Source organism: Chiroxiphia lanceolata, chromosome Z (assembly GCF_009829145.1).
Source record: "Chiroxiphia lanceolata isolate bChiLan1 chromosome Z, bChiLan1.pri, whole genome shotgun sequence".
Classification (NCBI taxonomy): domain Eukaryota; kingdom Metazoa; phylum Chordata; class Aves; order Passeriformes; family Pipridae; genus Chiroxiphia; species Chiroxiphia lanceolata.
In genome coordinates, this window is record NC_045671.1 from 42,140,357 (window position 1) to 42,158,026 (window position 17,670).

General features: G+C 41.4%; 1 protein-coding gene across 1 annotated transcript in view; it reads right to left on the bottom strand.

Moving 5' to 3' along the window:
- Positions 1-527: 527 nt before the first annotated feature.
- The window catches only part of RAD23B (RAD23 homolog B, nucleotide excision repair protein), a 43,398-nt gene continuing 26,255 nt past the window's right edge, over positions 528-17,670 (bottom strand). Inside the window, exons 7-10 of the mRNA XM_032675279.1 lie at positions 7,142-7,265; positions 5,924-6,051; positions 5,337-5,513; positions 528-3,486 (exon numbers count right to left, since the gene is read on the bottom strand). Coding sequence (XP_032531170.1) covers positions 3,373-3,486; positions 5,337-5,513; positions 5,924-6,051; positions 7,142-7,265 — 543 coding nt within the window. The 3' untranslated portion in view covers positions 528-3,372. The remainder of the gene's footprint in view (positions 3,487-5,336; positions 5,514-5,923; positions 6,052-7,141; positions 7,266-17,670) is intronic.

A 17,670-nucleotide genomic window follows, 5' to 3' on the forward strand; every position in this document is an offset into this window, starting at 1 on the left:
TTTTCAGAAGAGAGTGTGTAGAACACTGTTGGCAACCCAAACCAGGCAAGGAAAAACTAAAAATATAACTGACAAAGATGTTCTCTCAACTCACGCCATATTGTTTCCATTGACCCACAGACTATTTTCAAGCGCAGAAATTCTGGGTTAGTTTTGTACAATGAGCTGGACTTAAGAGACATCAGAAAATAAAAATTTAAACATTAATGTGGATGCCTCCAAATATCTGTAAAACCAAATGAAATATCCAGGTGTGAGGTCTGTGTATATTATTTGAGGACTGTGTGTCTCAGTTTCATTCATTCATGCATTCTTGAATGAATGCATGCTCAATCTGATGTTTCAAAATGAGAGTCACAGTTTGCCTTCAAAAAAGTTCTGTTAGTGTGGGGTAAGAACAAAGCATATAATCAATCAAACTGCTTGGGCTGTAGCTGGATTCATCAGATGACCCTCGACAAGGTCAATGAACCACAGCATTAAAATGTGCACAGAGGACTTAAGAATAGACAACTACAGAATTAGTATGACTTCAGAGTAATTTTTTAATCCCAATTAAAAGTGCATCATAAATAGCTTTTGACTAAGCAGATATTCAGAAGTTTTACAACAAAGGTAAGGACTCCAATACCAAAACTTAGGAAGAAATACTTTATTTTCTTAGCTACTGTTCAGAAAGCCCTGAGGAAACTGATCCCCAAATCCCTAAGAGGGTCTGCAGCAAAGAAGCAGGAAAAGCACTCTGTGCAGACAGCTCCCGGTAGTACTTGGTAAGAAAGCGAGGCACAACATACTCAGAAAGCTTGCTCAGGTCACACCTTCTCAACACCACGTGAATTCCATGTATTCTTCCCTTTTGGCAGCAACTAAAAAGAGAGACACACGGTTCTCCCTGGCAAGTATCCTGCTATTGGACAGGTAACAGGTTTTGCTAGCAAGTTAAGGTCAGACACCTGTTGTTCATCAGAAGTCACAAAAACACTGTTTCACTGCTGGAAAAATGGGAACAGCATTACTCATAAGGCTTCAAACAGAGCAGCCATAAACCCTCTCAGTCACTCAGCATACAAAGTTACAAATGAATAAAGCTTTTTTTTTTTTTTTTTAAACAAAGAACAAGCTCAACAGACTTTAATTCAAATACACTTATAATAAGTAAACATTTCAGAAATCAAAATTGGAGGGAGCGGACTGAAACACCCAGACATTCTTGCTTTACTCTCCACCCTCCTAAAGAAGGAATGGTTACTTCTGATAGCAGTTTGATCAATACAGAAGACTCCCACAGACTAAAAGCTTTTGTCTCAGTTAGGTATTAGCTATATAGTAAAGTACATTCAAGAAGTCCTTGTATCAATTTGGCATTTTTTCAAGTACCTGACAGCTAGTCCTTTTACAGATAACAAACAGCCCCTTCTGGCCTGCAGTGTTAAATCAAAATTCATCTCAGTCCATATACAAACTGAGACTCTTATTTAGATGAAGTCTACTGGCTGTCTCAGGCATTGACATTAACTTCTCTAAAATGAACACATTATGAAAGACTTATTCTCTATTTAGCAGTATCACATATCCTACTGATAGATTTGAGTTGTGTTACTGATAATTTAGATGACATACACCTATGAAATTTTAGAAGAATAAAATCTGAATAATTACAATACACACTATCTGGAAAAATATCACAGATGAAAACAGAAATAAGGAATAGGAAAAAAAGCAAAAGACTTAAATGCATTTAATTGTTTTGTGCAGGTAATATTTTTACAGACTACAGCCAATCATCGAAGAAACAAAATAAAAGTGTTTCAGTCTTTTTCACTCCTTTTTTTCCAAGACACTTCATTTGTACTTTGAGTTTAAGTAGTAGTTAGGTAGTTAATCCACTAATAGACAACCTAAGCAGAAAATAAATTTTTAGTTGTACCACTAAATCATTAATATCATTAGTGGTACAGGAATTCAGTGCTGTACCAGTAATAAGATTTTCCTGGTTATTTGTAGAGGTAAATTTGTAATCCAGCTAACTAGACTACAACAGTAGAAAAATCAAACTATCCCCAAGCTGTGTTCAGGAAATGTTGCACGTAACATCTTTAGATTACATTAGCATTTCATTTCATTCCTAGTATTGCAATGATGGGCAAAATTATCTCAAAAAGAAAATGTGCATTAAAAAAGAAGATTGTTAACACTTTATGACTAAACAAAATAAATGACAAGTAGGTGCCTAGAAGTAAGATTCAAAACTCTATAATCAGAGCTTATTTTCAATAGAAAGGTTTCAGTGCCGATTGTTTCGGGTTGGAATAAACTGATAGTTCACTTGGTATCTCAAGTTATGGACTTCTCTTCCTTATAAAGTGAATAAATCCCCAAAAGTCCTTACTTAACAGAAATAGCTGGAACATTACAACCTACTCAAGAGCAACAGAACACTTATAGCTGTACTGTAAAAGCTGGTTCAACAAAGTTGTGACAGTGAAATTTGATTTGATAAAGTCTCATTGCAGCAGACAAAAATGAAGCTTGCAATTGGTTTGCTGGCAGAAAAAGAATATTCAATTCACTAGAGTGCATATAACAAAACCAAACATGCAACCTATTGGTTTTAAAACTTTTACTGCAACATAGAGAGAACAGTAATTAGATATTTATATTTTTTTCCCAAAAAGAAAGTATGTAAACAGGATAATAATTTTATCTGTATGTATACAGCTTCTCAGATAATTTGAGGGGAAAAAAAGGGGGTGGAGTTTCTCAATAATCAAGACACTTTTAACCAAAATGGGTTTTCATTTGGGAAAAAAGCCAACACTGTTTTAACTCAGCATTAGACAAAAATACTGTGCTTCTTGCACTACTTTCAAAGAGATGAAAAGAGAACCCCAAATATCCTTATTTTGGCATTCAGGATTATATATGCTCAGATCTTCTAACATTTCACAAAGCTGCTCCCCAGTGTTGCCACGAAATACAGACTGTAGGATCTATGTAGCACAACCTACTTCCAATACCAGTGCTAAGTGGAAAGGAATATGAAGCAGTGCATTACACTACATGTCTGGAACTAGTACAATAAGAGTGAAAAATCTAGAAAAAGTTAAGCTACAGTTTACAGAAGGAACTAATTATCTGCAGAAGCTGATTTTTGGTTGTTTTTTTTTACACTGTGCGATTTTCTGCATCTGCTAATTTAAAGCAGACATAGTTGTTGCTTCCTTTGCTTTGTTTCCTATGTTCTCCCTTCCACCCACCCCCTATATACCATTACACCAAGCATTTTGAATATAAGCCCAAATATCCCAGACAATCCAGTGAACAAAGTTAGTGTAATGCACTGGTGTGAGGTGTGAAATAGAAAAAGTTCTCTCAATCCTCGTCGAAGTTCTGTTGTAGAAGAAAGTTGGCAGCCAAGTTTTCGTTCTTCTCACAAGCAAAATACGCCTGTATCACAAGTCCTTCAGGGAACCCTAATGCCTTTAACTGAAGAAAAGAAACACATTTAGAAAGTACATTTTTTTATATTAAGCTTCTTTGTATGTTTAGTTGTCTTGAGGTGTCACTTAAGCAATTACTGCCTTCTTGAAAACTACATTGCTGCCTAGGCCAATGCAGCCTCTAGTGAGCAAAAAATAAGGTGTTGCCTCTGCCTTGAATAAACAGAATTCTCACTTGAAAAAATGATGAGTGAGTCTAATGAAGCACCAAAAAACTATGTCACTTCTTTAATGACATAGTAAGTCACTAAAACAGACCTGGGTCACAGTAATGTCAGGAAGTAAAAGCACATGGCACTGATGCAGAAAAAAACCCCTTCAAACAATGCCCATTTCAAACAATTATACAAAGCTCCAAAGAACTTTTAACAAAAGCTATCTGGAACAAGAGCTTCCAGACTGGGATCTCTAGTAGACAGTTCAAGACATCACATTAAGCCATACTTTCAATTGTTTATACTGGATTTTCACATTTTAAAAAAAATATTGACTGCACACTGCAGCCAATAGAAGTAAGTTGAGAGGAATCTGTTTTTCAGAAGCCAAGAAACTAATTAATGTCTGGGACACAGTGACAGCAGGGCATGAGAACACCAGGGTAGAAGTTATTACTGTGCCAAGGGGAATGAGTTTAGCCCGCACTTAAAGGCAGTCAGCAAATGAAACCTTATTTTAGCCAAAGGCAAGTACATACAACTACCTGGAGATTTTTCTCAAAATCCTGCATTTCACATATAGGGCAGACCAAATAACTGTGAGAAACTGTATCCTATTATCCCTCGCCAACCATTCTTAGATTTTATTTTCTGCCACAAACAGCATGACTGCATTAGCTGCAATACTAGGTTCCTAAAATTCTGAGGTGTGTTTCACAGTAAGAGGAAGAAGTGTACAGGTCTCTGCTGGGTTTTAGAACAGACTGTAGAGGTAATAATGCTCTACTGAATAAAATGGCTTTAAAAGGACATGCAGCAGATTAGAGAGCATGATCTGTGAAGTACATGGACAAACAATTTTATCAGACTAATCCTATTAATTGTTAACTTCCTTGAGATCTAGAGAATTGATACCTATATTTAAACAGTTATTTTCTGATGATCCTTACATAACCTTTGGCTTTGCCAGCTGGAAAAAAACCATTGTCTTTGAGACACAAAACCACTACCACAGTATGACAGAAGTCTTGCAATTTTTTCTAAGAAAAAGATCTCAGTGGTATTGCCATCTATATAAAGCCATATTTAGTCAATGTTACACACAGTAGTTATGATGCAATATACCACCCCCAAGAGCATTTTTATAGACATGTTTACCTGTTGTTTTTAGAAAGCTATAATTAAATAATTCCCATGGATAGAAAAATATGTGGGTGAAGTTTTGACTTGAACTAATCTACTTAACTATGAGCCTTCTTACTATCCAAGCACTTTGCAAACAGTGCTCATGCAGACAGATCTTTGCACCTGGACACCTATCACGGAATGATCTAGAACACCACTGGCTGAGGCTTTTGCAAGAGGAATTTCTGCCTGAGTTCCCATTCCTGAGGGAACACAATTCAGTCATTAATTACCACAAACAGTCTCTGATCACTTAAAAGGCTCTGCATCTTCCTAGTAAGGCAGATTTAAGACATTTTAGACTTAATTGCTATAAAGCAAGAAGAGATGTAGTTTGAAACAGAACTACAACAGCTATGAAATACCAAGTTTAAAAATATCAAATATGAAGCAGAACTGCTCAGCATAAGAAAAGTTTAAGTTATGTCTTAAGCATGCACTAGAGTCAACAACCTACACCAACAGCCAAGAAACACTTCAAAGAAGAAAGGCTCACCCTTTCTATAGCTTCTTTTTCCTGTGGTGTTACTTGAATGTAGTTCATATGACCATTTCCAGCATCTGCTACTTCTCCAGTGCTGGCACCATCATCACTCCCACTTAAGCCTTGGCGAGACTCTAGAACTGGCTCGTTCAGCATATGAATGAAGTGTTCCTGGTGCTGGCTTATTTGCTGTGATGCGTGGAACAATAAAAGAAAACACACATATTTCAATAACTCATGTTTAAGCCTGCCAACAGACAAGTAAAAATGTTTTCAGGGAAGCAAGTAGTCAAAGGAATGTGTAAAAAGTGCATCGAGAAAAATCATTACATCTAACCATAAGAAACACAATTTCATGTTTCAGTTCAACTGCAGCAATCATTTCCTCCTCCTGACCCCAGTGCACCCTCTTAGTAAGAGTCTCAGACTCATTTCTAATGTAATAGAAAATATGTTCTGTACAGCAACAACTGCTGAAAAGCCAACAACAGGATATTGTAACTGCCAGTAACACATTATTCCAGGTAACATCAACATATGCCTCTCTTGTAAAGCTAAATCAGAATTAGCAAGCATTATTTTCTTCTTTTTAGCTTCACCTGCAGTAGTTGAGGGTTTTCCCGTCCAATCTGCTGTAGCAATGCCGGTAACAGAGAAGGATTTTGCTGGATAATTTGTCTCATCTGCTGGAACTGAGGCTGATTTCGTAAAAACTCAAGGGGATGTCCTGAAAAATCAAAAGAGGTAACATGGTTTTTAAAGAAGTTACTAAGAATCTTAATAAAATACATACCGACACTGCAATTTTGGACAGAAATAGGACTATACACTCCTCACTGAAGGACAGAAAAGCTTGCTTCCTCACACTGACTTACTCTAGTTTAAGCAACGCTAAACAGTGCATTTTCTTTCCACCCAATTTTAAGATCCAACAGCCTTGTGTCTTTTATTTCCAGCATTTTTCTTTGTCTCATCTCTCAGTAACCTCATTCAGAGACATCTACCCAGTCTACTGCCTTGTCTCTGCATCTACAACAGAGCTCCCTATCTCCTGCAATGGGTCAGTTCTGACTCAAGGGAGTCTTTCCTTCCCATACAATCTATATTATTTACTGCCTTGAACTGTGTCTGAACCACTTTGAAACGCCCCATCCCCCACTACCTCTTTATGGATTATGTCATGTGTGCCTGTAGCTACAATCTGTATGTTTAATGCTCTGGTTTCTTATCAAAGCTTGTATCTTGAACTCCATCTCTGCCACAGCCTAAAACAGACCTTCCCTTCCCCTTCATAATGCTCCTTTCATGTATTTATCTCCCTTTAAGACAGGGTTCTCTTCAGCAGGCACCACCCACTGTCCATGTGCTCTGTGAGGAGTCCCAGGTCATTTACAAGTCTCTTAGGTGCTACACTTCATGACTAATTGCAGGTTTCTCCCTTGATATTCCAGATTCCAAGAGGCAGATACATAAGTACAGCCATGGACAGTGCCCAGTTACCCACAGAGCAGAAAGCCAGAGTTTATGTGAGAGAAAACACAACCCCACCCACATTCGTGGTCTTACACTTAAATTCAGAATACTGAATCAAAGGAGTTGTGTGAGTACACTGCATTTTTTGAAACCTCACTGCAGATGTATCAACATATATCAAGCTGCATGTTCCAAGGAAGTACCACATTTGGAATTTCCATGATGCAGCTCTTACCCAGCTCCATTGATCAGTTCACAAGCACCAGGAACTTAAAATTGACTGAAGAAGAGACTGATTAAGCGCAATGTTTTTATCGCATCCTCTCAAACATAACCTTTCTTACCTCCTAATGAGCTAGTAGTCGTTGGTATAGTTGCTACTGCTGCTGCCACTGCTGAAGACTGAGAGGCACCACTGCTTGGTGTTTGAGGAGGTTCAGCCACAGCCTGATTATCTCCAGGTATACCCTAAAGCCACAGTTCACACAATTACCTACAGAATGCTACAAAATATTTGTTTCAACTGCATGTAATATTTGCTTTCCAGAATGAAGGGGACAAAAAACCCTTTAATGCTTTCACTGCAAATACAAAGCAAGATGCTGTGATAGGTATGCACTTACAATGAACAAAGAACACTGTGAAAAGAACAATTTTATTTTTTGATGAGAAAAATGTGTGGTTTGTACAGCAAGGTAGTAAAGCATTCACTGCATCAGTTTAAAAACATGTTTTACTCCATAAAAAGTACTTGCTTTGAATTCTGCTCCAAGATATTTCATATGAGTGAAAAAGTTAACCCAAATATAGTTACAATATGTTATAGTGTTATGCAAAAGAAGCTACATTACAACAGCAACAGAATTGTAGTACACAATGCTAACTGCGATTATCAATGCCATACAATCTGGGAGGAAACTGTGAAGAGATTTAAGAACAATGCTCCTGGGACCTCCTTCCTCAATGCAAAACTGTCCTTTACTGTATCTTAAGTGTGAAAAAGTCTTTATGTCATCAAGTGTTAGCAGTTAAAAAAAAAAACCAACAAAACTTAACCTGCTTTTTGTTTATATTTCATGTGCAAAAAACTTTATAAAGGAACTGATTGCTCAGGGGGGTGAAATAGACAAAGCTAAAAAGAACAATCATAGTGAATTTAGAATATGGGTTATACAACCAAGACGCACCTTACCCTACTACCTTACTCCTGCATGGGAATCCTTCAGACTTCCTATTCTAACCTTCCCCACTGTCACTGAACTCCTGCACCAAATTTGTCCTTTCAGCCTTTCTCCCTGAATCCTGGAAACTCAGACAGCTTGGCAGGGGAGAGACACCAAGAAAGAATCCTGTATGACAACAAGTCCAGAGAAGTTACCCAAAAGAAGGCCATCCTTCAGTTTGGGAAGCACAAAACATAAGGAATGGGGCGGATGGAAATATTATAAAATTTCAGTTTAGTCAGACAAAAAAGAGGTTTGTCAAGTGATGCCTCAGAGCTTTTTTTTGATTTTTAAACTTTTACAGATTTTAGAAGAAGATGTGTAGTGAATGTAGATTTTAATGTAGCTGTACTATATCTCTTATCCTGTAGCATTATGCTTACACATACCCAACCCTACTACCCCATTTCATATCAATCCCTCTAAAATTCCATTAGTGTGTTTAGTCTTCTTTTCAAAGTAGAATTGTAGAAAAACACCCTAAGGCCTGAACCAGAAGATATCACACAGACACAGTGACCTTCAAGTCCAGAACTTTGGAAGAACTCCAAGGACTGTGTGTGCTGTGAAGAAGACAAGGATGAGGAAGAAGGGGTCCCAAACACCCCCAGACCCAGTTCCCGAAGGGGTGTGTCAGGGCGTAGAACTGGGCAAAACTGAGGCTGGACAGATCTGGGATTGGATGGACCTTATTATAAAATCATAGAACCACTGTCTGGGTGAGCTCACATGGTATGTATTCCCCGGGCTTTAGGCCTGAGATTACAGACCTGCTCTCTTTGTCTTATACACCAAATTGGCCTGGAGTATTTCTTCCCTGCAGTCTTTTAGGTAACAGTTTTGGCACTCTGAAAAGTGGAAAAGTGGGACCTGTAACTCCTCTGGATCAGGAAACATAATCCTGCAGGAAATTATTCTTCTGCCAGCATATTTTGGAGAATTCCCGCACCAATCTTGGGAAGCCCAGCTCCTCAGAACCACACACACAGAGGTGAGATAAAAGAGCAGCTCCTTTGGGTAATTTTACTATAAGTTGCAAAGGGGTTTTTACTGGAAACAGGGGAATATGGTAGGCTAGGAAGTGAGACTTTGGGCCCGTGTTGTTGCACAAATTGCTGTTTTTCCAGTCTGTGGGTGGAAGCCCAGGACAATCAAAGGGAAGCGGGTGGAGGAACCTCCCCTTGCAGCTTCAATAAAGGCAGGGCAGGGACAGTGGAGCCTACCACTGTGGTTACTCAGGGGCTTTGCATTGGCTTGGTACAGCCAGAAGGAAAGGGATGCCTTTCTCTGCATTAAAATACCGTGCCTGCCCTGGCTTGAAGTTGGTGGTGGTGTTCAGAGAGGGAGCTTGCGGGGTAATCCTGAGGTCGCGAGTTCAAATCTGGTGCTGGGAAGCTTTTTCCTGCCTGGTAGTTCTCATCATGGGTTGTGTCGAGTCCCAAGAGGAGGAGATCCCAAAAGGATCTCCTTTAGCCTTGGTTTTGCAGCACTGGAGGCATTTGACTGGCCCTGAAACATCTTTAAAGAGGCAGGAGTTATGCAGGCTCTCTATAAATACGTGGCCTTTGCACAGGCTGCTCAAATGAAAGACTTGGCCGAAGTTTGGCTCTTTTCAAATGAATACAGTGTTACAGCTTACGTCAACCCTTCATAAGGAGGAACGATGGAATGAAGTAGTGTATGCTGAATTGTTTTTGGCCTTTTTAAACCATCCAGAATGGAAGAGAGAGTATAAGTTAGATAGAGCCCTTGCAGAGGCAGAGCTCTCAGAAACGGTTTTAGAGAGAGGAGAGAGGAAAGATCGTGGTAAAGGTGATCCCACCAGTCAAATTTACGTTAAAAGCCCGACAGACGAGGATTTAGATCTTTTAATGGCCCCCAATTTGCAAGGGGGAAACCCAGGAGCCACTCCTGCTGGAGCGGGTGCGGCCGGCTCCGCGGGACCAGCGGCGCCGAGAGCTGCCACAGGCGCAGGGGGCGCAGGTCCCACCGGAGCCCCGGGCGCCTCAGGACAGGCGGGGGTGGTTGCCAGCGCTGGTCAGACGGCCAGAGGAGTTGCAGGCGTGACTGTAGGTGCTGCCGCCGGCGTTGCCGCCAGCGTAGCGAGAGCAGGTCTAGCCACGGGACTGCCAGCGGCTGGGACTGGCGCGGGAGTCACCGCGGCGATTCCGGCAGCAGCGACGGGATCACGGGAGCTATGGGACTGGCGGGGACAGCGCCTGCCACAGCAGCTAGCGGAGCCATCGCCACGGGGGCGGCGGTGGGACCCACCGCTACGGGACAAACGGCCGCTTGCGCGACGGGAGCTGCCACAAGTCTGGCAGACGGGACGGCGGCAGCGGCGACCGCGGTCACGGCCGTGGGAGCTGCCACGGGTCTGACGGACGGAGCGGGGAGCGCGGCAAGCGCAAACACAGACCGCCCCTCGGCTGCGACCGGCCCAGACATGGCTGCCCACGATACCTCAGCAGCTACAGGCAAAATTCCCGCCGGAGCTGTGGGAGGAGGAGGAGTGGAGGCGGTGCCTGCAGCCGGGGTCAATGCCCCAATCGACACCGGAGCCTCTGGCTCCACCATTGTGGGCGGAGCTGGAGCCGTCTCTTGCCGTTTAGCCCTCCCAGTCCCTTATGGTCCTTACCCTCCCACGGGGTACAGGGGGGGGGGGCGCGGTCATTCCCGACTGCCCCCCTTGGTATTCAGGGTTTCCCATTCTAGAAGAGAGAGGGCAGCCCCAGGGGCGTTTCCAGCTTTTACCCCATATCATCAGCGAACGGCTACACCAAAGAACAGATCATTCTTGGCCCCCGACAGGAGGAAAAGGCAAGGTTTTCCCCCTCTTTGACCCCTCGAGCATGAAATTCAAAACTAGAGATAATGATCTCACTGACACAGGTACAGAAGCCTCTGATGACGAATCGGTCAGTACCTCGGAGGAGGAAAAAGCTCCCGTAGTAAAACCAAAAACAAAGGGGAAGGTTTCCTCGGCAACTGCGAAGGGAAGTGGGAGAAGGGTATGTGAGGCTGTGTCGGATCCAAGCCCGACGGCTAGGAGAACAAGAACAAGAAAGGAGAGAACTGTCATAGAGGCTCCCCTGAGACAGGCCATGGGTAACCAAGGACCAGTTTTGATAAAAATTCCTTTTTCTCGGTTGAGTTACAACAATGGAAGGGCTCAGTGGAGGTATATAGAGAAAACCAGAAAAAATGGCTAATTATGTAGAAAGAGCAGTAAGAACACAAAATCCAGACTAGTATGACCTGAAAGTCATGATGGATACATTGCCTGATAGTATGGAGAAGAAAATGGTTAAGCAAGCTGCCTGGTCTGGGATTGAGCTACTACTAGCATTTGGAAAACTCACAGGGGAACTTAAGGATATATTCCCCCCAGGGGACTCAAAATGGGATCCCAATTCACCAGAAAAGAGGGAAGCACTGAAACACTATCAGGATTGGCTGGGGTATGGTTTAAGACATGGTATTGGACAAAAATGTATGAGGTGAAGCAAGACAAGAATGAATCCCCAACAGACTTCTTGAATAGGCTGAAAGATGTCCTACTAAAGTATACAGATGTGGACATCAATTCAAATCTTGGGAAAAAACATTTGATCTATTTGTTCATAGGTCAGTCTGTGGATGATATAAGGAAAAAGTTGCAAAAGGCAGGTAAGAAGAAAGAGATCAGTGAGATATTGGGATATAGGTATCAGAAAGGCAAGGCAAAAGTGCTGGAGGTGGAGGCAGATGACTGCCACACACCCCACTAATGCAGTAACTGCCAGGAACGTCACAAGCACAATACCCACTGCAAGTGTTGTAAATGCAACTGCCAGCATAATAAGGGGAATGATCGGTGTTCTTTCTGCAAAAAGAAAGGGCACTGTAGAAGGGATTGTCCAGATTTGAAGAGAAGTGGAAACCCAGTCCCTCAACTGGCTGTGGACCAGACTAGTTCAGACACAGGGTGTCTGAACGGGACTGGAGGATTCTTCCTCAGCAGAACCTCCTGTTGTAGCTAAGCTGGGAGGGGAAGAAGTGGAATTCTTGGTTGATACAGGCGCAGCATATTCTGTGTAAACACTCTGGAAGGGAAACTGAGTCATCATACTGTGATGGTGGTTGGTGCTACAGGGGTAAGCGAAACAAGGCCTTTCTTTAAACCTTTGAGATTTAAATTGGGAAAGCGCTGGGTAACTCATCAATTCCTCTATATGCCAAACTCTCCCAAGCCTTTACTGGGTAGCGATCTTTTGGAGAAATTTGAAGCCAAAATTAAATTCTGTAAGGGGCAGGGAATAAAAGTCATAATTTCTGACACTAAATATATCAAGGCAGCTCCCTTTTGCATACAGGAGAATCACAGAGAGATCCCCACAGAGGTTGAGAATGCTGTCATCCCTATAGCGTGGGCTAGCAATTGTCCTGGGAGGTCCAAGCAAGCAGAACCTGTAAGCATCACATTCAAACCAGGAGCAACACTGGTAAGACAAAACCAATACCCTTTGAAGCTAGAAAGTTGTAAAGGATTAAATCTGGGTTATTGGTAGAATATGAATCCAAATACAATACCCCCAGTCCTACCAGTAAAAAAGGTTGATGGTAAGAGCTATTGATTGGTGCAGGATCTAAGGGCAATCAACAAAATAACAGAGGATATACATCCAGTAGTGGCCAACCCCTATACCTTATTGACCACATTAACATCAAAAGGGGAAAACAACTCCTGAACTGGGAAATCATTTTGCCAACCAGGCAGCAAAAGGGGCTGCAGAAAAAGGTATCCTAACAGTAATACCACAGAAGGAAATCGATCTGACAGGGTTCACCCCAAAATATGATGAGAAAGACCACCAGTTATTTAAGTCCCTTAACACTGAAAGCAAAAAGTGGATGGGCTGTTACACCTACAGGACAGGTTGTGGTCACACCCCCACTCCTTAGGGAGACAGCTCTGCGGGAACATTAGGCTACCCACTGGGGAACAGAAAACCTTCTAAAACATTTGAAGAAGGTAGTAATAGAGACAGGTATGACCAGAGCTGAGCAATCCATTGTAAGTAAATGTGAAATCTGCAGGCAAAACAATCCTGATACAAGCAAGAGAGCAGTCCTAGGGGTAACAAAGGCCGGGGACCTTCCCAGAGATTACTGGCAAATAGGTTTTGCTGAGTTACCACCCAGGGAGGGATACAAGTAATACTGGTATTGGTTGACACCTTCAGTGGATGGCCTGAAGCTTACCTCTGTTGCACTAACACAGCAAGGGAAGTGGTAAAAGCTTTGCTCAACCATGTAATTCCAAGGTTCGAGGTTCCTCTAAGAACATCATCAGATAGAGGGACACTTTTCATTGCAACAATAGCGAAGGAGGTTTGTCACATCCTGGGAATTGTCTGGGACCTGCATACTCCCTACAGACCTCAGGCAGGGAGGAAAGTAGAAGGTATGAATGGTACTCTTAAAATGCAAATTGGTAAAATTTGTCAGGAAACGTCCATGTCAAGGGTTCAGGCTTTGCCTCTAGCTCTGCTCAGAATTCACATACAACCAAGGTGGAGAGATAATGTAAGTCCTTACGAAATATTATATGGGAGATCATATCAAGCTCCACACATTCCAGGGGACATTCACACGAGGGGGAAAGTTGATCTACAGAAGTCTTTAGTGGCTCTAGGCTCTACTTTACAGAAACTCCAAAGATTCATCGAATTATCCAGACCCATAGGATTGGACACCTCTGCTCATCAATTCCAGCCTGGAGACTAGGTCTATGTTAAATGGTGGGACAGTAACCCATTGCAAGCCAAGTGGAGAGGACCATTTCAAGTCCTGCTGACTTCCCTCACTGCAGTTGAAATTGCTGGCAAAGGACCCTGGTTTCATTACTCCAGAGTTAAGAAAGCTTCAGTTCCTGGAACTACTAGCAAATCAGAGCCTGACACTGATGAAGAGGATGTAGCCTAGACTGTTTCTTCTCTATATGTTATCTGTAAAGTTGGTAACTATGATTCGGGTTTAGAACCAAAATTTACATTTGGTTTTAGTAAAATGCACCCAATATTCTTCATGAAAGTGAGTGCTGGATTTGCACTATGGATTCCACTAAAATTTGGCATCAAGTTTAAATTGGACAATTCCTGAAGATGTCTCATTAGGTTCACAGAGATATCTCCACAGACTTACTTCATGGTTACCAAACTGGAACTGGCTAAAAGAACTGTTTATATTAGTGATGTACACAGAGTTTGTATAATAGCTCATTGCATGACCTGATGCTATAGATGTTGGTCATCCCTTTGGTATAATGCTAGGTGGAAGTGGTAGAGTTTGGACAAGATTGAGTTTTGTCCATCTCTAAAGGGGAGACTGATGCCTCAGAGTTTTTTTGATTTTTAAACTTTTATAGATTTTAGAAGTAGATGTGTAGTGAATGTAGCTGTATTATATCCCTTACCCTGTAGCATAATGTTTACACATACCCAACCGTATTATCCCATATCATATCAATCCCTCTAAAATTCTGTTAGCTTGTTTGGTCTTCTTTTCAAGGTAGAATTGTAGAAAAACACCCTAAGGCCTGGACCAGAAGATATCACGCAGACACAGCAAGCCTGAAGCCCAGAACTTTGGAAGAACTCCAAGGACTGTGCATGCTACGAAGAAGATGAGGATGAGGAAGAAGGGGTCCCAAGCACCCCTAGACCCAATTCCTGAAGGGGCATGTCAGGGAGCAGAACCTGGGCATTATAAAATCATAGAACCACTGTCTGAGGGGGTGTGTGTGGTATGTATTCCCTGGGCCTTAGGCCTGAGATTAAAGGACCTGGTCTCTATCTTATCTTATACACTGAATTGGCTGGAGTCTTTTTTCTCTGCGGTCTTTTAGGCAACATGAGCCTGGTGGGTAAGGTAGATTAAAAATCCTGCTGCAACGTGGTACGTTCATCACTACAGCTGAACAAAAAGGACAAATATACAGCTAATATGGAAGGCGCATCTAGAAAGGGAGAAATGGACGGTGCTCCAGGCAAAACTTTGCCTTAGCTGTATGATAAGAAGCATAGCAAGGTATAAATCACCTAATCATCACATACATGTTTAAGCCACTCAGAGGAATAAATGCAAGTTTTCTCTGTCACACACTTCATTCATTACCTTTATATGGTTCAGTAACCTTGCTATACATTCCTCCCTCCACAGAGGGGAAGGAAAATTCCATTCACAGTGTAATTCTGAGGTAATTCTTTCTTATCAGTGGCTTACAGAGCACTGCTTAAATAACTTCCCATCAAATCAGTCATTTCTGGGAAACTAAGTATAATGTAACAACTTGGGTTAATCTTATGAAACTATGAGCTGATTTCACCTATTCACAGGCCTAAGTCATCACTGTAATCTGCGCTCAAATCAAACAATGTGCTTGTTCAAACCTTAAGTTTGCTCTTGAGTGGAAGCACTATGTAAACTAGTTCAAACAAATTCACTTAGAAATTATTTGCCATCTTGAACATCACCTTAACTGTTAAATACAAGCCTGAGGTGTCACTCTCCAGATAACAGAGACTGTGTACAGCTGTAATCAGACAAGACTAATGAGGCATGTGGACCTTGTTCATGCAGCTACCCAAAGAATAAAACGTGGTATCAATTCACACCCAAGTCATATTGAATATACACATTTCTTGGGCAGCAAAAAAGTCCACTGGTGCCTTACAGTGGATGAAATAATTGTTTACTGTTTAACTGAGCACTATAGCAGTTTTTAGCTGACATTGCTCTCCAAAGGGTAACAATCACAGCAGGTCCGGCCCCTGAGCAGAACGGAGAACAGAATAGTTCCAGTTGGAAGGTACCCACAGTGATCATTAGTCAAACTGCCTGACCAATTCACGGCTGACCAAAAGTTAAAGCCTGTAAAAGGCATTGTTCAAACCCCTTTGAGACACTGACAAACACAGGATACTGACAATCTCTCCAGCGAACATGCTCAGTGTGTGACTATCCTCACAGAAAAATGGTTCCTAAAAATTTCCAAACTAAGAGGCTGCAAGCAGTGGTCTGGTTGTTGATGAGACAGGACTCCTTCCCAATTAGGGGTTAGAAAATCCTGGGGTCAAAGAAATCTGAATGTAAATGCCTCCAGAGATGAGTCTGGAGTATAGAAAGAGTGTCTTTTGGAATTGAGACCTCCTTCCATGACCACACTCAGACACAGGATTACAGCTAGATCCTCAATGATGAAGCCATGAAAACAGAACAGCTTGTCACCTGAACTGTGGACAATAAGCAGAATCTTCAGGGCTCACCTGAGGAACAGCTATGCTTTAAGCACAGGGAGTCTCTTGATGTTTTCTTTCCAACACTCTAAGGTACCTTCGGTGTACCTTGTTCTTTAAACCTGGACAACTGTATACACTTAGAGACCTCAACACCCTAAATCCTACTCTGCAGATTATAACAAATATAACACTGATGATAGTTTGGAGGCAGGTAACAGAGTGTCAAAGAACAGTGTCATTAATGGACCTGTATTAACCAAAAATAAGCTTTTTTTTTTAACGCAGCAGGACAGTAAGGAACATGTTTAGAACATAGCAGATCAAGAACAGTTAGAAAGACCATTTATAGCAACATGATTCTCCTAGAAGGGGAACAGAAGTAGGTCAGCTAATATGGTCTCCAAGACCAACATTGTTCCTCCCCACTTCCTTTTCCAGCAGGAAGAAGAAGAAGAACAGAGAAAAGGTATTCTCAGTGGAGGACAACATGAAACATAAAGGGACTACCTTATGTAAGAGAACTCATTGTATACACAGAACCTACTGAAGGAGCAGAAATTAACTGCTCAGGCCAGTCAGAAAATCTATTTGGCATATGTGACATGTTGGACTCCATCATAGCGATGTTTTGTTTCTATTCTTGACTTCCTGAACAGAAATAAGACAGAGGAGGGAAATATCAGACTGAGTGTACAAGAATTGCACACACACAGCAAACCCAACACTTAGGGGAGACACCAAATTTATAGTGTATATACAAACTAGATGAACACTAAAATCAACATTTTTATGACATGAAAAACAAAAATTTGAGGTTGCAGACTTACGGCAGATAGTTGGGAGCTACTCCATTCACCCTTGTGGCCTAATGCTAGATGAGAATTGTACATTCTTGTACTCAAAACATTTGCTGTCAGTTTAAAATCTGAAGGTTACAAAGTCTTGAGTACCCTCATGTAAGTAGCAAGCATGTCAGTGACTTGTAGTTGTAACTACTGAAGAAAAACTTCATTAACAAAAGCAAAGTTTTATAACTGGAGATGAAGATGCTGGTTTTCTCATCAATCAATTAGAAATTCAATCCACAGATATTTTGCAAGGACTTGTCCAAGATATCTGATTTCCAATTCTAATAAAGTTCAGATTGTCCAGAAAAAAGGAAAAACCACATCAGGGAAAAAAATTATATGCTAGAGTGAAAACTAAATGCACTGGAAATACTGATTAAGCAACAAGATCACAGACAGATTCTATGGTGGTTACAATTCACCTGTCAGATTGAAGTATACAATGAGAAATAATCCAAAAAAACCCTAAAACAACTCACATGGTTTCCATTAAAGTGAAGTTACTCTCTATTTCCTCTCA